The sequence below is a fragment of the Panthera tigris genome, chromosome B1, assembly GCF_018350195.1.
Source record: "Panthera tigris isolate Pti1 chromosome B1, P.tigris_Pti1_mat1.1, whole genome shotgun sequence".
Classification (NCBI taxonomy): domain Eukaryota; kingdom Metazoa; phylum Chordata; class Mammalia; order Carnivora; family Felidae; genus Panthera; species Panthera tigris.
In genome coordinates, this window is record NC_056663.1 from 74,236,834 (window position 1) to 74,258,714 (window position 21,881).

At 39.1% G+C, this 21,881-nt stretch overlaps 1 protein-coding gene across 2 annotated transcripts in view; it reads right to left on the bottom strand.

Moving 5' to 3' along the window:
• Positions 1 to 12,175: 12,175 nt before the first annotated feature.
• Positions 12,176 to 21,881, bottom strand: part of ARFIP1 (ADP ribosylation factor interacting protein 1) — a 125,618-nt gene continuing 115,912 nt past the window's right edge. For both annotated transcript variants that reach the window (XM_042983759.1, XM_007084183.3), the window contains one exon: positions 12,176 to 12,357. In XM_042983759.1, the coding sequence (XP_042839693.1) occupies positions 12,202 to 12,357 (156 nt within the window). In that variant the 3' untranslated portion in view covers positions 12,176 to 12,201. The remainder of the gene's footprint in view (positions 12,358 to 21,881) is intronic.

Here is a 21,881-nt window from a genome sequence, read left to right on the forward strand (position 1 = left end):
TTTCTTTTACCTGGTGTTTTTTGTGCACATGATCAACTTTTCTGTGTTAAATTGTATATTGAGCTATAAAATGGTGGTGATTTCTCAGGACGAGGCTACAGAAAAGAGCAAATAATTTTACTTTTAATTTTTCTCGAAATGTTGCTGATATCTGAAATTAAACCTAGGCTCTTTCCCCACTGCACCTCTTTGCTGAAGGCACGGGTACGTGAATTTCTGGAATATTTGCATTTTGAGTTGTGTCGTGTTTCCTGTGGGGTGATTACTAGGCACTGGCTCTCCGGGTGTCCTTTTTACACAGGGGCAGAGGGGATGTGGGCAAACACACAACTGAACACAGGACTTTAACTTACACTATGAAATGGAATCATCTTTATGTTGGAAATTGTGCCCCCACCCATCCCCAAAAAGGACAATTTCTCTTCCCAGGGAAATTGAATACCATCTCACTGTAGATTCTTATTCTCCCCAAGTTTGGGGTCACAAAGACACATCACATTTGTAATTTCAAGAGGAATATAAATAAGGGAAAGCAGAGAAAATGCTAGCTGTTCATCCGTCTTCATTTCCCCTCTACCTTCCGGCCCCCTTATCAAAGATTTGAACATATCTTCTAGCTTTGCATTCTTTTCGTTATAAGCATGCCCTTTTCAGACTTGGTCTCAATAAGGAGACTAATTTCCAAAGGCGCCTATTTGCCTGCTGGGCACAATCAGGTTAAACCTTGTCTACTGGAGGGGAGGGCAGAGGAAGGAATTCTGCCCTGGCAGCGTCCTGCACAGGAGCTCATAAAAAAGGGGGCCCCTTGTGATCCTCAGGCTCATGGTACAGAGTCTACAGAAATCAAGTTGATGGCTCAGAGACCTTTGTCCTATGTGACAGGCTAGGTAGAGCCACCATAAAGAAATCAGAGGGGCTAATTCAGAAGGCTGAAGCAGGGATGGGGGATATAGGGGGCAAAGGGGAACAAGGAAGATTATGACTCACTCCCAAATTTTTATTGGCATCTAGATTTTAAAAATGTTTTTCTAATGTTTATTTTTGAAAGAGAGAGAGAGAAAAAGAGAGAGCACGAGCAGGGGAGGGGCAGAGAGAGAGAGGGAGACACAGAATCTGAAGCAGGCTCCAGTCTTTGAGCTGTCAGCACAGAGCTTGAACTCTGGGCTTGAACTCATGAAATGCAAGATCACGACCTGAGCTGAAATTGGCGCTTAACCGACTGAGCCACCAGGGCCCCTGGCGTCCAGATTTTTAATAGTTGATAAAAATTAATCAATTTTTAAAGTAATCTCTACACCTAATGTGGGGCTCGAACTCATGACCCCAAGATCAATAGGTGCATGCTTCACCAACTGAGCCAGCCAGGTGCCACGGCATCCAGGTTTTTAACAAAAGTTACATCTTCTACTTTAGCCAAAGCTCTAACGAGATTACCACCAAAGACATCTTCCGCATGCATTTGTATTCCATGTCAAAATAAGCTGATTTCTTCTTCATCAGGCTGCAACGATCAAAACTGCAATAAAGGACTTTACCAGGATTGTGTTCAAATTCTCATGACCATGAAACACTCATGCACCCCACTGCTTGGGTGCCTACTTATAACCCACACATTTGAGCGCTAGGTAAATGGTTATTAATTTATTAGTTCTTTTCTTTCTCAAAAATGGGAGCACTCAGGTTGGCCTCCAGATGTTCGTATCTCCTTAAGGTCATATACTAAACTGCTAAACCTTCTGACCAACAATTTTCTCCCGAGAATTGAATAACCTAGAAGCTATAGACAAATTCTGTCTCTTTGTCCAAATTCACACTAGTCCTAGTTGGTAAAAAGGAATTGAGCATTCTGTTGAATGACCGGTAGGGGAAAGGAGTGTTAAGATTCAGAGCCTACAAGGAAATAATATTGTATTCATATTGAAGATGTGATTTATGTGAGGTTTAGTTTGACAACATGGATTTGGCCATTTCCACAGACCCAGCTGTGGTGGCAGGGTGGTAAAATATACTCTTCTGTACCCAACACACATAGACACATGCACAAGACATTCCAATTTGGAGCTGAAGGCTGGCCCCTTGCACACTCAACTGCAATAGCATGTTCGGCATACTGGTCCCTCTCCTTGTCCCACACCATTCAGTCCCAGGATTTGCATAGACTTTCTCCCCATTAAATCAAAAAGTTTGAGGGGGCACCTGGGTGGCTCAGTCGGTTAAGTGTCCGGCTTTGGCTCAGGTCATGATCTCACCGTTCATGAGTTCAAGCCCCTCATCGGGCTCTGTGCTGACAGCTTGGAGCCTAGAGCCTGCTTCAGATTCTGTGTCTCCTTCTCTCTCTGCCCCTCCCCCTCTTGTGCTCTGTCTCTCTTTCTGTCAAAAATAAATAAACATAAAAATTTTTTTTAAAAAATGTTTGAGAGCAGGGCTGTTTTATTAATCTTTATATCCCATGGCACATACTGTCAAAATTCTGACAATGGTTGGTTGCAGTGTCTGTCAACTACACTTGGGCCTCATCACCAGTAAATGACACGAGTGGGCCTCATCCTTCAAAGTGAGAGGCTCCACCAATGATAATCGCCATTACTGACAAAACTGAATGCTTTTTGTACACAAGGCACAGGGAGAGCCACACAAACATTCTGTCCTCAAGGGGCTTCCCTAATCCAGAAAGGAATCCACCAGATCAAGTTCTTTGAAGCAGGATGTAAGAGCACACAGAGAGAACGGCCAGCTATGGTAACATTTTATGGGGAACCAAAGACATGGAGGCATGCATGGGCCAGTCACGCGAAACCTCTCCGAAGACATGTTGATGATCCACAGAAAGCCATGTGGCTGGTGCCCGACTGAAAAACACTTCCAGCTCTGACATGGTTTGTGGAGAAGACTGATTGGGATTGAGTTCTGGCTTCTGAAATCAGATACAGAGGACTGGGAATCAAAGCATGAAGCTTGGATCCTCTCCTTCTCTCAGGGCTTCACCACTGAGCTGTGGATTCCGGATTTCAAAAGAGAAGAGACTAAGCATGCCCAGGTAAGCCAGCTGTCTGGCTCTGTCACTGCCTGGGTAAACTATTTCCATAGGCTGTGTGTACAGGATTTCAAAGAGGCTACTGTAAGGAAAAGAGATACTCAAACAATGAAAAGTCAGCGCACTAGTAATTTAATTAATCATGAAGTTTTTCTTAATTAATTGGGTGATCTCAGCTCACTATGAACAGAAATTCACATAAAAATGAGCTAAAAGGACTAAACAGAAAGAGTTCTTCCTAGAATAAGTAAGTCAAGGTCAGTGTTAAGGTCACTGGCAAGGAAGTCTGGAGTGGCTTGAACTGAGGCTACTTGTGTCTTGGGGAAAAAAAGACTCGTTTTCATTGCTGTAGTCATGAGCACAAATAGTGACTCCAAAAGCTTGAAAAGCAAAGACAGCACAATGACTCTTATTATGTCACTGTAATTTTTTAAAAGGACAAAGAGGCAAGTTAAGACTAGAGTCTGCTATGAAGCTTTTATACTTTCTCTTCCATTGGCAGTTTAGGCAAGTTATCAATCTCTCTCTCTCTCTCAACATATATATGTGTGTATATGTGTATATGTATGTGGGTATATTTATGATATGTGTGTATCTATCTACCTATCATCTATAGTTGGACTTGTAGCTATTCATTTGCAATTTCTAACCAATTTCTCTTAGTTTTTGGCTGGCTTAATTGAAGGAAAATGTTAACCAAACTTTACAAAGAAAATATAGGGAGGCTTTTAGATAAATAAATTTTAGAGAATATAAAAATATATTTTTATACGAAATATATATAATATATATATACGAAATCTAAATGATAAACTAAAGGTCTGGCCTTGTCTGATGGTCAACATCGGTGCAAGAAGAAATTGTTAGACCCACTTCAGGGACCATCTGGACCTCTGGAGGGTATTAGTGGAATCAGGTGAGGAAAAGTCAACATGGGTAAACAGACTGGTCCTTCAGCAAATACTCATGACTGTTTAAACTTAAACTTACTTAAACTTTTTTTCGACTCACTTGATTGTACCAGTGATTATTATAGTAACCATTGCCATGGTAAAACTCAGTTCTCAAACATCATCTGGGCTTTTTGCTGCTCCTATTATTGAGGCAAACTAGTTAGAAAATTTCAATCCGCAACATTTTCTGTGTTTTGACCTAAGGGAGGGGAGGGGTGAGGGAACAGGAAACAGAGGATTTGAGAACAATGTAAACATCCATTATTTATTTGGGGAATTCTTTAAAGATTTAAGCTATTTTATTAATTTAAGAAGTGTGCATTAGGAAAAATTTGACCAGCTCATAAAATAGCTTTATAGATTGAAAATAACTTATTAGAAATTATCAATGTACAAGTATAATTTATTTTAAGCAGTCTAAGTTGTTACAATAAATGAACTATATAATCAGCTACGTTTTAAGAAATCCAGAGTAGCAGTATGGAATAGTAGTATATACTTATTTATGAGAAGGGGGGACGGGGAAATTGAGACAGTAGAAACCATTGGTTTTAAGCTAAAATAAAAGTGTTTTGTTTGGGGGGTACCTGGGTGGCTCAAGTCGGTCAAGCCATCCAACTCTTGATCTCAGCCCAGGTCTTGATCTCAGGGTTGTGAGATTAAGCCCCACACTGGGCTCCACATTGGGCATGAAGCCTACTTAAAAAAAAAAAAAAAAAAAAAAGTGTTTTATTTGGGGCTTAACTTCTCTTAGTTTCAAATAGCTATTTAGAAAGCTGAGAGAAAGTAGAGAAAAGAACCTAGTTTAGTGAAATGCAGATTTTCCTACATGACTTCTTTTTCTAACTAGCCTCATATCCTAAACTAGTTATGCCTCTTTAGTTGCCCTTTTTCTTCCTTACTTACTTCAGTTGCCCTAATTCTTACTAATAGAAACTTGTTCGACTTTACACTTTCTTGCATTTCTGTGTTTCCACATACAAACCAGTTTCTTTCATATGCTAGGGAAGGGATTTGGTTATTTGCAGGAGTGAAGCCAGTGTTATCATAAGCTTTACCAAAATAAGCCCTTGATTGCCACCCTGGTGCAAGAGGGAAAACTTGGCAGAATCCTACCTGCATTTCTAGACAAAATATCCTAATAATTTTTTTTTTATTATGAAAAATTTGTAACAGGAAGAGTTAAAAGACTGGTACAACAAACCCCCCCACATCCACCCATTTCAATTGCTAACATACTGGCATATTTACTTTAAAACATCTTTCTCTTCTTCCTTTTTCTCTCCAGCTTTCTTTCCACATACATAAGTACATATGAATGTATATATTTTTGCTGAGCCATTTAAAAGTAAATTGTAAGCATCATGCCACTTCTCTTTAAATGCTTTAGGCATGGATCTCCTATAAGGCTATTCACCTACAGATATAATAACATACCTAAAAAAACTAACAGAAAGCCCCTACTAGCATCAAACATACATTCGAATTGTTCTTGTTCCCCAAACGTCTTCTGTAGTTATTTTCTGAACTGTGATCTAAAGTATTTTATTTAAAACTTTTTTTTAATGTTTATTTATTTTTGAGAGAGTGAGAGCAGGGGAGGTGCAGAGAGGGAGACACAGAATCCGAAGCAGGCTCCAGGCTTTGAGCTGTCAGCAGAGCCCAATGAGGGGCTCGAACTCACAAATCGCGAGATCATGACCTGAGCAGAAGTCGGATGCTTAACGGACTGAGCCACCCAGGTGCCCCATAAAGTCTTTTATTTTATAACAGTATTTCTAAAATATTTTTTCTTTTGTGGCTCACGTTTTAGAGAGACCAAGTTAATTATCTTGTAGAATGTTCCAGATTCTGGATTTGTCCAATTGATTCCTCATGGTGTAATTTAAACTTGTATTTTAATCCCCTCTATTTTCTATACACTGGAAGTAAGGGCAAAGGCTTGAGTAGGCTTAGGTTAAACACTTCCAACAGGAATATCTCATGAGTGATGTTGCATAATTATATTGCCTTATATCTGGAGGCACATGATTATCAGGTTATTAGTGATGCTAACTTGATCACTTGAGTTGGATGGTAAGCACAAATCTTTTATTTTTTAAGAGATTTTATTTTTAAATAACCTCTACACCCAACGTGGGGCTCGAATTTACAACCTCGAGATTAAGGGTCACATGCTCTACTGACCTGAGGTAGCCAGGTGCCCCAACACAAATCTCGTATTAATGGTACTTTTTCCTTTGCAAATTGAGTAGTATGTAAGGTCATACTTTGGTATTATGACATAATCTGTTTTCCTTCAATCTGATGGTTTTAGCATCAATTGGTGATCGCTGTGTGAATCAGTATTAAGTGGGGGCTGCAAAATGGTGATTTTTCTAATTCTGCCAATCTTTCTACATTTAAAAAAAAAGTTTATACTTGAGAGACAGTACACACACATGTGCAAGTGGGGGAGGGGCAGAGAAAGAGGGAGACAGGATCCAAAGCAAAGCAGGCTCTGCACTGATAGAGAGCCTGATGCAGGCTCGAACTCATGAACTATGAGATCACGACCTGAGCCGGAAGTCAGATGCTTAACTGACTGAGCCACCCAGGTGCCCCTCTTTCTACATTTTTTAACAGGCCATTCTTCTGTAAACATCCTAGTATCTGATGTAACATCCTAACAATTTAGAATAAGTTATACATATACTGCCTTTGTTAACTCCTACCAATGAAATGGCAGTGCAACCACCAAATGCTTTCCTGCATTGAATTCTGTATCAAAAAAACTGAACAAATGTTTATTACATGGCTCCTTAGAAAGAATTATGCATGGAGTTGGGAACACAGGGTAAATAAGAAAGCATACACCGTGTCTTCCTTAAGAGCTTAGAGTCTAGCCATAATAAGTATATGCTCCTCAAAGGAAAGAACTGTAATTATCTGCCTAAAACTTTAGCTAGGTTTTCATAAAGAGATTCCTAATATAGAATTAGAAATCATTTAGGGGGAAGACAAAAATAAAGTTACATTATATAAATAATTTGGGTATGTTGTTATTCTAAAAATTTCATCATTTCGAAATTTTTTTAAATGTTTATTTTGAGAGAGAGTGTGTACATCCAGAGGAGAGGCAGAGGGAGAGACAGAATCCCAAGCAGGCTCCACGCTGTTAGCTTGGAGGGGGTGGGGGGACTCGATCTCATCAACTATGAGATTATGACCTGAGCTGAAACCAAGAGTTGGACGCTTAACCAACTGAGTCACCCAGGTGCCCCTCATCCCTAAAGTATTTATATAAACACATACACCTTTGCTTTACAAAAGCAAAGCGATATGGAAGTCTAAGTCATGGAAAGTTACTTTTGTCTGAGATCAACAAAATGGTATCTTGTCCCTTTCATCGTCCTTATGAATCAACAATTCATGATCAACCATGGTTGCAGAAAGCTCACATTCCTTTACAGAGGATATTCATGACAAACCCTAGATTTGGTCCAAACAAACAAACAAACAAAAAAGTGTTTGGCTTTTTTTATGTTTAAGTTTTTTTAAAGTTTATTTATTTTGACAGAGACAGAGACTGCGTGATCAGGGGAGGTGCAGAGAGATTGGGCAAGACAGAATCCCAAGCAGCCTCCTCACTGTCAGCACAGAGCCCGAAGTGGGCCTCAACACATGAAACCTAGAGTCAGATGCTTAACTGACTAGCTGCCCAGGGGCCCCAGTGGTTTTGTTTTTTTATGAAGTTTCATTTGTAAAAATGTCACTGAAATTCCTAGCTCTGATATTAATCCAATTAACTGCACAGAAATAGAGTCCCAGTTCTTGGACTGGGTCTAATTTCCTTTCCTTGTATCCATAGTCTTCTCTTCCCATATCAGAGTTACCACCAGAATACCAAATAGTTCTCACTTCATTTATATAAACTACTAAGAGTTAACTTTCATTTCGCAAAACAAAGATGAACTGCACAGTTTTCTGTACATTTAAGAAAACCACTTGGCAATTTATTATAAAGGCCCATTTCTGCCAGAAACCTGTTGAGCAGGAAACCTTCAATGGGAACATGGAGTATGAATTCATCTTTTTTCCTAAGTTTGTTTATTTATTGGGGGGGTGGGGTGGGGAAGAAAGCATGTGCACAGAAGTGGGGGAGGAGCAGAGAGAGAGGGAGAGAATCCCAAGCAGGTTCTGTGCTGTCAGTGCAGAGCCCATTGTGGGGCTCTATCCCATGAACTGTGAGATCATGACCTGAGCCAAAACCAAGAGTTGGCTGCATAACTGAGCCACCCAGACGCCCCTTTGGAATAGAATTTAATAAAAGTCTTCAAAAAGAAGGAAGTTGTTTGTGTTGTCTACTTTCGTGTCTTGCTATATTGTAACAATAGTAAAGAACCTGTGGCCCTTGGAAAAGCTTTGAGCCAATGCAAAATATAACTGGCCTTTTGATTAGAAAGTAGCTTATTCACAACTGGGTAGTCTGAGCCAATATAAAAATTTGCAGTCTTACAGGTGGAAGATGTTTTAAATGGCTAAATATGGTTAGAATTGAGTGGTGACGGATCTTACATGGTCTCAAATCTCCTAGGCAACTGGAAGTTTCAAGGAAAGAGCTACCTGGCAAAAGATATTTAGGAATATTATTACAAAATACAGGCATTCTTAATACTTCACAAAAATTAGTACAAATTATATACAAATGTTACACTTAACTATTAGATCATTTGCTTTTATTTTTCACATCTACAGTCATCTCCAGTGAAGGAATAAGGAGACTGGGCACATTTTGAGGTAGACACATTATTCTTCAAATTAACAATTCCATGATTGAAAGACACTTACATGTAGCCTTTCCAATATGCTAATTTTACTTTATATAGCACTTATCAGGTTCACATGATTTCTTTTTCAGAACAGTTTTAAGATAAGTAGATTGGAATATATTGTAGATATATGAAATACACCTAATATGAATCTATTTTAGGGTGAATGGATTATTTTTTGAACCAAAAAGACCTTTAATACACATTGTACTTGAGGAGAAGAAATGCCATTTTTGACACATTGATTTCATTATATAGTTGAAATGGCAGGATTTAAAGGGAAATTCATATATTTAGTTGCGAATAACTTACCTGGCCTTACGCTTGGAAATGGGGGTTGTCTAAGCCAGTTTAATGTATCTTTGGGCCTTCATATCTTCACCTGTAAAAATAAAGACCTTGAACAGATCATCTCTAAGGAAGCATCTAGCTTCACACTCTGATGGGACAAGCTTGGCTAACATTATTAGTGCAGTGCACTTTGAATATGGAAAAGATGGTTCTTAAAGTCTAGCAGATTTCAGATAAATTGCTTCTACAAGCCCTGGTCCTTCCTGGGCCCTACGATTTGGAAGCTTTGGGGCTATTTAATTAAACAAGGAGGCCATTAGATTGAGGTGGTTTTAAAGACTTGGTAGCCTACATAAGCAACCCAAAACCGAAGCCTGAAACACCTCAAGGTTAAATCAAAATCTAAGGATAATGACAAATAGTCAACAAGTCCTTCCTAAATAAGGCAACGCTTCAGCTATAGCCAATCAAATCATTTCCTTGCTTTGCTTCCACTCTTCTAAAATGTCTTTTCCCTAGCTCCTGTTGGTGGAGGGATCCTAACCATTTCTAATTTGATCTTGCCTGATTTGAGTCCATTTTTATTCAAGTAAACTCTTAAGTTTTTCTTTTTAGTACACTCCACACCCAATGTGGAGCTTGAACTCATACCCTGAGATCAAGAGTCTCATGCTCTACTGACTGAGCCAGCCAGGCGCTCCTGGTAAAATCTTCCTTGAAAGCCACCAGCACTACTTAAAAGTCTTAAAAGTGAATATATACTTTGAGGGCTCATCTTCACTTCTAAGAATTGAACTCAAGGAAATAACTACGTAAGTGGACAAAGATGGATGCATGCAGGTTAAAGAATATTCAAACTAGACCTTATAATATAAATAACTGGGAACTAAAGAATCTCTAACTCCAGGGGAGTTAGGTGGTCCCATGCAGTACTTACAGACTTGGGAAGTTATTTTATCTTCAATTTTTTGAAGTTATCTTCTAATTTTTTCTACAATGAATATAAATTACTTTCCTGACCAAGTTAATATACCACTGGCTAATATGTTAACTCTTTCTTTTGCACATTTACTCACTACTCAGAATCACTGACATTTTTAGTTTAGTGTAAAAAATCATCAGTCCCTGAAACTGCTTAATTCCTGAGCTACTAAAATTGTTTCCAAAATGTGGTAAGACTGGACATGTTCTGCCCCCAAAGGGGCTCCAACTGAGGAAAAAGAATAACTTACTGAGAAAAAAGCAATTATAAGTGACAGATCAACCAATTATTTGTTGTTTTTTCTTAAAGCCAGGAAAAGACAAAACATATGTCCTCAGAATTTCCAAAGAGTTGCTTCTTAAATCATGAAGAGCCAGAGAAACAAGGTACTGCAGCAAACACTTTTAATAAGAATACAAAATTCACACCAGAGGCACATTCTGGGGAATGTAAAGGAACTATCACAAGTATTAATTCTGCTGGAAGAATAAAATAAGGCTCTCTCAGAGTACAAATATACAGGAAGGAATGATTTAAAATAGGCTTATGATTTACAATCACATTACATTGTACATATTAAGCACTGAAAACAGGCATATTAATTAAAAAGCCAGCTAAAAGGCATTTGAACATATATAACAAATCTTACAGTCCACAAAGTTCATGTATAACAGTAATTTTAAGTACTTCATTTCAACACAAAAGAAATGAAGATATATTAATTTATGTTTATGACAAAAATCAAGGGAACTTATATTTAAAAGGCTTACATTACTGATAGAACCACACGGCAGACAGGTCAACCACATAACATGAAACCAACCAACAGTGCTGAGCAACTAAAACAGTACTGGCCTTTCCAATCCCCTTTCTTGTTACCACCGCGCTGTCCCGTATTACCTTTTCATTGCTCGAATGAAAAATATTTCTTTATCTTCTCATTCCACGAAAGGAATGAAGAAACACCAAACAGCAAATTCAAAAGTTGATTTTACCATAAACCTTAAACACGGTTTAACGAATACAAAGAAACCCAACACTGATACACGGTGTTCCTCTCCAAGGAAGGAATAGACACGTCAAACATTATCTGAAAGGGGTTTCTTTATGGATTATGTACATTGGTTGAATGAGAATTACTGTATCTGAGAAGGCACATATCTGTGATTTAAGGCTTAACCGGTATTGTTACATATGGAAGTCCATGAAAGCTGTCTAGGAATTCACTTCTGTCAAAATGGAATTTACCCCAAAACTAGCATTCTAAGCACAGATTTCTACTCTAGAAACCATCAAGAGTTTCTATTCCAAGTCCACCTGCCAAAAAAAAAGAAAAAAAGAAAAATTCTCTTAAGCAGGTTTCATTGTGAATCAAAAGAAATTGCTAACATAACTGCCCAATGACTTTGGGTGATGCAAACTCTTAAGCTCTAAAGCCTCACAGAAATGACAGTGTGATTCCTGCGTCTTAAAAAAAAAAAAACCAAAAAGAAAAAAAAACCCCTAAACAAAAGTACAATAGTACAGATTCATTTTTAAAAAGGTATTTGCCACAACTCCACAAGCCAATCAGTCATTCATCAGAGCTGCTGCCTCTGTGTGGATGCTGCAGGAACACCATATAATTTTACTCTGCAAAATAGTTTCTTTTTTCTTTAAGACAATACATGAAAATGAATCTCTCAAAGATGTTGAATATATTCATATATAAAATATCTGATGTTGATACAAATCATGTAAACCTCCCTTTGGAAAAGTTACAACTGGCCCTCACTGCCAGGACCAAAAACCTTGAATTTTTATCTTGTCAGTGCAAATCTATATTAGATGTTTTCAAACTACAGAAATAGCCATCAACCCTCACAATACAAAAGGATTTCTCAAAAAGGAAAATTATTGTGTTCCGATTATAGAAATTATGTTTACATTAAAATCACCCACCTTCCCATCAAATTTAACAGTTCAATTGTTAAAGTATGAAAAAGGGAAAAATTAAAGCTGTTTGTGCAAGAATCACTACAATGGTTGTGGTCACCCCTTCCCTAATCTTAACCTAACTCTGCTTAATTCTTATTAGGTTTGTTTAGAAATAGAACAACATGACTTTTTTTTTTTCCCCCAGGTATGCTTTTACTGTTCTTCAAGCCAAGATGGGGCATCCACTCCAGGGGTTTTCAATTTGATATGGAACTGTTTAAGCGTCTGTTCAAGCTGCTTCTGATTCCCAGCAAAGTAAGCGGCAATGGCATTGTGGAAAAGGACCAGCTGATTGTGCAATACCTTAACCTGTGAACAGGGCAGAGTTACAAGACCAAGCATTAACACCAATGGCAATGAAATTTAAGGTGACTTATTACATGTCCTAACTAAATGGTGTATCTCTCATCAGGAAAAGCTGCTTTAATAACGACAAAGTATTTCACACACACACCAACTGTATGTTGCTTTGCAGGGTCACTGAGGCTTTGATGACTTTTTAATTTCTCTAAAGGGAATAGGTCATTTTAAGAAGCTGAACCATACACAGACATTATTGAGGGCATTAATTAAAAATATTATTAAATATTATTAAATCCCCCCTCAAAATAAGTATATTCAAAATTAACTACTGCAGAGGGAAAATTACACAGTTACTCTACAGTATATGTTATATACCAAGTACAGACATCATTAAGGCTAAATCTTCTATAAAACTGAGTAGGTCAGATACTTTGAAATACTGCAGTTCCCTGCAAAGAATCAAGCCAAGTGGCAGCAAGTGTTGCCCAAAAGCCAATTTACTTGAAGTTCATATGACTCTCCAATGTTTTCAAATACTTAGCGTTTCTAACGATACCAAGAGTATGTTTTAACCAAGTAATGCTACTTGTGTAAATCTTTATTAAAGAAATCAGTAAAGGATTGCAAAGATTTATGAATAAAGGTGTTTCTTTAGCTCTCATTTATAACTGTAAGTGCTTGACAATAAAGTATAAAATACACTCTGACTTACCCAGCTAATGCAATATTTATTAAGATTGAACTTTAATAGTTTTAATGATGTAAAAACATCTGATATAAATGCTAAGAAGAAATAGGATATGGCATTTTATATGTGGTATGACATTTACATTCACTTTATTATACACACACGCATGGTCTCTCTAACTATTTCTTCATCCATTTACCTCTAATAAAGGACACAATGCAAACATTTAATTGGATATTTTTGATTTGTAAAGCCTTGATTTAAAAATTAAAATATTATAAAAACAACACACTCAAGATTATAAAGTAAAACCTTCTGATCCATACTTTTGGCACTTATCCCCTCCCCTGCCACCCAAAAATCACTATTAACATTTTACTGTGTTTCCTTTGAGAATTTTTCTAGGCATATACATAATATTTAAAAACACAAAGAGACTGCACTATGCACACTTTCAGTACTGCTGTTTACTCAAAATATCTTAGTTTTTTTATTCTAGTCATATATTTATTCACCTAATATTAAAAAAAATTTTTTTTAATGTTTATTTATTTTTCAGAGAGAAGGAGAGACAGAGCCCAAGTGGGGGAGGGGCAGAGAGAGAGGGAGACACAGAATCCAAGGCAGGCTGTAGGTTCCAAGCTGTCAGCACAGAGCCTGAGGCAGGGCTTGAACTCACCAGCCGTGGGATCATGACCTGAGCCGAAGTCTGATGCTTAATGGACTAAGCCACCCAGATGTGTCTCAACTATTATTACTTAACTACCTTCTATGTACCACACACTGTTTTAGGTGTTAGGGAAATAGGAAAAAATCCCCTCCCTTATGAGCTTTTAACCTTAGGGGGTGGGGAAAGAGAGGAGGGAAGTAAGAAACAAAAATAAGGATTGACATCCCAGGAAATTAGTATCTCAAGCCTTGAGAAGAGGTTGGGCTAACTCTCGGACCCGGAGGGCATCTGGCATTGCTGATTTATCTAAAAGTTATTTAAAACCAAAGAAATTTCTTCTTTCCGTCTGATAAAGATTAGAAAAATTTCTAGCAAGGATATAGTTTAAGAAAACCAGATAGCATGAACCAATGAAAACTAAAAAATATCTGTACAAACTAAAAGAGGTACATCTTGCATTTACCTGGTCAGACCTTTAAGGCCTGCAACCTTTGTAAATAAAAACCTTTGGTACCGGGTACAACAAGGACAACAATGAAACATTTAACACCACGTGTCAGGCACTGTACTAGGGATACAAGAATACAAGAATAGTAAGACACGGTCAGTAGAAAATGCCAGTATGATAAATGGGCAGCACAAGTACCCTGGGTTAACTTTTTTTTTTTTTTTTTTAAAGGGCACTCCTGGGAGAATAGGGTTTTTTCCAGAAAGGCTGGAGGAGAAGTCTGGGACAGAACAATAATTCCTCTGCCCTCTGCTTTTGAGATATGAGGGCTATTTCAAAAGATGATGAGCCTCAACCTAAGAGCAATTACTAAGGAAACAGGATAATCATACGGAAAGCAGGTTTCTAAAAGGCAATTTAGTAAGCAAGCAAAGTATTTGATTATATTGGATTGTTACCATGATGGCCCCAAAGAATTACTCCTTTCCGCATCCACACCCTTGGGGAGCCTTCTGCCGTGAAAATGAGCCTGGCCATGTAATACTAGAAAATGAGGCCTGATAAGCAAGTGCTTGCCTTCCTGGACTGCCTCCACCTTGAGAGGAAGCGCAGTCTAGCCTTTCTCCATGAAGCTCACAAGGAGGACCTGTCATTTCTGCTATGCCCAGTGCCCCAGCAGGCCTACCAGCTGAAAGTGAAGCCAGAAGAACCCATCTACCCAGCCCACATAATTGTGGTAAATAATAAATCATCGCCGTTCTAGTCTACTAAGTTTTGGGTATTTTGTTATGCAATAAGAGAGAAGTGGTACATCTATGAAAAAGGTTAAGAATGCAGCTTCCTCACAATGAATAAGGGGGAGAACAGGCTTAGAAAGAGGAAAGGCTAAGCTGGGTGATAAATAAAGGAACTGAAGAAAGGCCTGTACTTGGGGAGGTTAGGAGTTGGGAGATGACAGAAATGGAGACAAAGCAGCTAGGAAACAGATTCAAATAAGAGAGGCATACTGCTACTAACCAGTCCCAAGATCTAATTGCGCTTTTGGAGTAAATGTAATATAGGTATCTTTGAAAACTTTTACTTCCAATTTTCTAGGAAGACCTAACAATTGCATTAGGCATAGTTTGATACTGGTCACAGCTTCCCCAAATTTGTATTTGTTATTCCTAAAATTTTTTTTTAATGTTTATTTATTTTTGAGACTGAGAGAGACAGAGCAGGGAGGGGCAGAGAGGGGGGAGACACAGAATCTGAAACAGGCTCCAGGCTCTGAGCTGTCAGCACAGAGACTGTCGCGGGGCTCGAACTCATGGAATGTGAGATCTTGACCTGAGCTGAAGCTGGATGCTTAACTGACTGAGCCACCCAGGCACCCCTATTTATTCTTTATTTGAGAGAGAGCAAGTGAGCGAGTGGGGGAGAGGGGCAGAGGGATGGAGAGAGAGAGAAAGAGAGAGAGAGAGAGAGAGAGAGAGAGAGAGAGAGAGAATCTTAAGCAGGCTCCATGCTCAGTGAGGAGCCTGATTTGGGGCTCCATCCAATGACCCTGAGATCATGACCTGAGCCAAAATCAGGAGTCGGACACTCAACCAACTGAACCACCCTGGTGCCCTTGTTACTCATTTAGATTATTAAGTAAAACGTCCCCATTATTGGTATTGTTCCTTTACAGGAATTACCCTAAAGAGCTTTGGAATCAGAAAGCATATATGGCGATCTTAGTTGTACTACTTTCCAGTTTTCTTTGTGATACCAGGTACAGGTCACTTCCAATTTCACTGCCCAAGGTCTTTATCCGTTTATCAGGGATGCCATTACCAAACTGAATTTGCAGGGCTATTGTAAAGGGTTAAGTGAAATGAGATACTACCTAGCACAGTGTCTGACACAGAATAAGTACTCATTCAATTTCAGTGGAATCTAAGTCTACCTAGTGGACAGTCAAATCCTCAAACGACATGGACTTTTCCTGGTAAAATTTCACTTATTTAGAACCCACTGATTTGGAACTTGCAAGAAGTAAGACTGTAATATTGTGATTTAACATTAAGAAACACATACTTGGTCTTAGTCCTCATTTCTGGCACAAAGCTCCTAAAACCCTTGTAATTTCCAAAGTGATAAGAGTGAAGGGAGCAACTTTTGTTCTAATATTTAGTGTGTGTCTTGTTCCTGAAATAGCCCCAGAGCTATACAGGTGGGAGGAATGACTTTTGTTTGGAACAATCACTTTCTAATCATACCTGACTTTGTGTTAATGAGATTTCTGGAAAGCCCCTAGAAAACCAGAGCTAAGAGCTGGTTGTCAGGGGAACTAAATTGTGATTACAGGGTGGGAATTTCAGCTCCACTCCCTAACCTCTGGGGAGGAGATAGAGGTTACAGGTTGAATAATTCACCAATGGCCAATGATTTCATCAATGATTCCTATGTAATGAAGAGTCCTTAAAAATCTCTGAAGTATGAGGTTTGGAGAGGTTCTGGGTTGGTGAATATAGCCACATGTTAAGAAAGTGGGGCACCCCCAACTCTATGGGCACATAGGCTCTTGTGCTCAGGAACTTTACAGACCTTGACCCCTATGTACTTCTTTATCTGGCTCTTCATATGTATCCTTCAATATTTCCTTGTAATAAACTGATAATCTAGTAAGTAAACTGTTTTCCTGAGTTCTGTGAGATACTCTAGCACATGACCCAAATTGAGAGGTTGTGGAAACCTTCAACGTACGGTCAGAAGCACAGGTGGCAACCTGACTTGCAACCGGTGTCTGAGGGTGGAGGGGATGGGGGCAGTGTCAGAACTGAACCAAACTGGAGGATACCCAGCTGGTGTCCAGGATCGAGCATCAGTTGGTGTAGGAGAAACCCCAGACATCTGGTGTCAAGAGTGTTTGAAAAGTGCTATGAGTGTAAAAGAAGACAGAGTTTTCTCCTTTCCAAAGGAAGAAACGGATGTGAAGTTTACCCTAGCATGATGGGAAAAAAAAAAAAAAAAAAAAAAAAAAAAAGGTGTGTGCTAAGCAAATAAATTTTGTTAAAAAGGTGCAGGGGCACAGCTGGCTTATCAACGCTGATTGCCTTGACATGGCCTTCCATCCAAGAGGCAGAAAACAGCCAGGGATGCTGCAGAAGGAATTCCTCTGCTTGACAGATCACTCAGAAGAACTATTTTTTTTTTAAATGTTTATTTATTCATTTTTGAGCGAGAGAACAAGCGGGAGAGGGACAGAGAGAGAGGGAGACACAGAATCTGAAATGGGCTCCAGACTCTGAGTTGTCGGCGCAGAGCCTGATGCGGGGCTTTAGCTCACAAAGTATGAGATCATGACCTGAGCCAAAGTTGGATATTTAACCGACTGAGCCACCCAGGTGCACAAGAACTTTTTTTTTTTTTTAAAGATTTTATTTTTAAGTAATCTCTACAAACATGGGGCTCCAACTTACAACCCCGAGATCAAGAGCTGCATGCTCTACTGACTGAGTGAGCAAGGCACCACAACTCAGAAGTTTAAAGGGTCAATTTACAACCCCACAATTCTGTGCTTCTAACATGAACATATTTTTCAAGCACCACAGAGGCACTTCTTCCAAATTATTCATCAGTAAGCACCATTGGAGTTAATAGTATTACATATAAAATTTGTTTAAAACATTCTTAATACAGACTTCTACTAAATTCATATTGACCTTTCTCCATGTCTAGACAGAAAAGTTTTACATTGCAATCGCTTTTAAAACAAGCTTTAAAATGATACGCTGATTTGCATAAGTACTAAGAAAATGTCAGATTATTCTAATTAAAGTTATAACCAGGGTTCACCTTACATGGGTAGAGTTTAATTTCAGGACCAAATCTCTTTCTTTTTTTTTTTTTTTTTAAGTTTTATTTATTTAAGTAATCTCTACACTCAACATGAAGCTTGAACTTACAACCCCGAGATCAAGACTTGCATGGTCTTCTGACTAAGCTAGCCAGGAGCCCCCCAAATCTCTTTCTTGTAAGACATTGGTCAATTAAAATTATAATTAGCAAAAAATAAGCAAAATAAGACACTGCAGCTTAGCTCTCATTTGATTCCTATTTACATAAAAATGTTTTTAAAAACTGAGCTCTTCTCAGTCACCTGTTCTTCTGGAGAACAGGTTATGAGGGAGTGGTCAAAAGAGGGCTCCAAGAGCAGTATGTTTTAACAGAGGGTGGAAGAGTCCCCACATGACCTTAGATAGGGAAGAACTTTTTTGTTTTTAATGTTTTTTTTTTTTTAATTTATTTTGAGAAAGACACACACATGCAGAGAGAGAGAGAGAGAGAGAGAGAGAGAGACGTTTACAGTGCAAGTGGGACAGGGGCAGAGAGAGAGATGGAGAGATGAAGAAAGAGAATCCCAAGTAGGCTCCATGCTTTTGGCACAGAGCCCTATGTGGAGCTCGAACTCACTAACTGCGAGATCAGATCATGACCTGAGCCAAGATCAAGAGTCTGATGCTTAACCTGAGCCACCCAGGCGCCCCGGAAGGAACTTTTCAAAACTAAAAACTCATAAAGAAAGGATTGAGAAATTAAATTCATTAAAATTTAGAGTTTCTATTCATCCAAAGACAGTGAAAAGACAAGTTACAAACTGAGAAAATATATCTGCATTACATGTACTGACAAAGGTTATGTATCTAGAAAATGTAAAGAACTCGACAAACCAAAAGCAACCCAAACCAAAAGAACAAATAACGTGGATGGGTATTTCACAGAGGAGGAAACAGCGACAGCCAATTAAATCTGAAAATATATCCAGCCTCAGTAGAAAACAGGAAAGTTCAAATTAAAACTAACTTGATGAAAGAGGACTTCAACTATCTCCATTTTGACCTCAAAATCTCTAATTGACGAAGTTCTTTCCAGCTTATCTCTTAAGTCAGGCACAATACCCTGCGGGCAAGGCATCCAGTGAGGAACAAGAACTATCGCCTCAAGCAACAAGGACTGCCGAGAGCCCACAAGACCCCACGAGCCTCATCCCGAGACAGTGATTGACTTGACCTTTACTGCCTACCTGTACAAACCCATCGCCCTTTGTCCCACATTTTCCTTACAGAAACGGAGAAGTATTTCTAGCACTTTGGAGGACGGTCTTTGAGACATTGTCTTCCCAGTACTGGCCTCACTGAAATAAATTCTTTTTCTGTTTCACCACCGCTGGTCTCTCTTGCCTTTGGGTTCTGTCAGCAGTGAGTGGCCAAACCTGGTCTGTTTGGGACCCTCGGAACCAGGCTCTCTGGCACCCCTGCGCCCAGCGACACTGGGATGCCATTTTATAGCCTCTACATTAAGAAAACTTAAAACAGTTAAAACTCTTGCCCACTGTTGATGGTTGTATAAGTTCGTACAACTACATTTGAAAACGACTTGGCATTAATCCGTAACATGAAGGATGCATATACCCACCGAACAGCGTTTTAACTTGTAAGAATACACCCTAGAGAAATCTGCACCTGTGTTTTATGAGACAGGGACAATTATGTTCACAGCAGCACTGTTTTCAGCATTAAAGAACAGGGAAACAAACTAAAGCTTGTATTTACAGGAGAATGGATAAACAAACTGCAGTCTCTTCACGCAGTGGGGATACTATATAGGAGTGAAAATAAATGCACTGCAGCCACGTGCATCAATGTGGATGAATCTTGGGAACATCAGACAGAGCAAAACAACAAGCTGCAGAAGAACACCCATAGGAGGATTCCATTTATAGAGTTCAGAAATACACGTGTGACTGAATGACACATTCACAGGTGGCAAAACTGTGAAGAAAACCAACAGGAACAAAAAAATAGGGGTTCAGAATAGGGGTTCTGGAGGGAGGAGAAGGAGAAGGATGAAGTAAGAGAAAGCATGGAGGAGGCTTCATTTCTTAACCTGGGTGGTGGGTGGATGGCTGTTTTGTTGCTGTTATTCTTCATATTTTGCCTATATGTTAAACATTCTTTTGAATGTACTTAACATCTTTACATTATTAAAAAAGGGAAAAGTTATGAAAGATAAAGTCTGTCTATATATCATAACTTTGCTGAGCATCTGCACTATTCAGTGCTCTAATGAACTAGTCATCCCCCTTTTATATTCAGAGAGAAAAAACACCACACCTAAAATGTTACTTACGTTCATTCATTCAATAAATATTACTAAGGGTCTGTTGTTGTCAGGCACTAGTCTAGGGTCTGGAATGCAAGCAATCAACAAAAAGACAATTCTGCTCTCAAGAAGCTTATATTCTATTGAGAAGAAAGAGAAACAAGGTAAGTAAAATATACAGTATGTTAGATGATGGCATGTGTTACGCAGAAAAATTAAGCAATGGGGAATATGAGATACATATATGGCAGAGTGCAGCAATGTAAACAGAACGCTAGAAAAGGTCTGAGGTGACATTTGAATAAAGACCTAAAGGAAGTGAGAGAGTAGCTTTAAGATACTTTAAGTTTTCTTGTTTTCTTTTTTTTTGAGAGAGGGCGCGAGTGAGGGGCAAGGGAGAGAGAGAGTTCACAAGGTGGGGGAGAGGGGAGGGAGGGGGGAGGAGGGAGAAGCAGGGCTCACCCAAAGTGGGGCTCGTGCTCACTTGAAGCAGGACTCGAATTCATCACGACCTGAGCTGAAGTCAGATGCTTAACCGAATGAGCCACCCAGGCACCCCGATACTTTGTGTTTTCTAATGAGGCTAGAAGAATAAATAATACTCTGGATAGAGGAAATAACAAGTACTCTAGTCCTAAGGTGGATGGTGTGCTTGGTATGTTTGAGAAACAGCAAGGAGGCTGTGGCTCCTTGTGTGAAGCTTGTGTGAAGCTCCTTGTGTGAATGACCAGTGTGGCTGGTCATTGTATTAAGGGTGTGGTAGGAGATGTGGTCAGGTAAGTAATGGGGGGGCTAGATAATGTGGGACCTTAGATGTCATCATAGAGACTGTGGCTACTTTTTTGAGTGAGATGAGAAGGCACTGGAAGGTTCTGAGCAGAGACATGACAATATCTGATTTACTTTAATAAACATGCAAAGGTAGAAGTAGGGAGACCTGTTAGAATACTACAGCAATAACCCAGGTGAGATAATGGTGGCCTGGACAAAGGTGGTAACAGAGGAAGCAGTGAGAAGAGGTGGGATTCTCAAAATACTGTGAAGATAAAGCCAACAGATGAGGCTGTGGGAGGGATCAAGGACAAAGAAGGTGCCGAGAGTTTTGCCCTGAACAACTAACTGAAAGCATAAAGCTACCACACACCGATATATGGCAAAGGCTACGAGAAGGGCAAGTGTGGAGGAGGGGGAAATGTGGCTATCAAGAACTCAGTTTGGGACAAGTGAGAGATGGTTTTTCAGGCAGACACATGGCAATGCTGATTAAGTAACTATTTTTGAGACTGGATAGAGTTCAGGATAGCAGTACAGTGAAGAAACAGATTAAGATAACTTTTACGGTTCCTTTCTACTAAAATTTTGAGAAAACTGCTTTCTAAATAGAGGTGTGTGTGTGTATGTGTGTGTGTGTGTGTGTTTGGAATAAAATATATATATTTGGAAACTCAAATGGCTCCCCCAAAGCCTTTCAGTTGAAAGGCTCTCTCTTTCAACAGAAAAACATTATTTTAAGGACAAAAACTAGCTTTTCTTTCAGAGATTTTTAAAATGCAATTGAAAGTTTATGAACCAGCCCATTAATTAAACACTCTTCC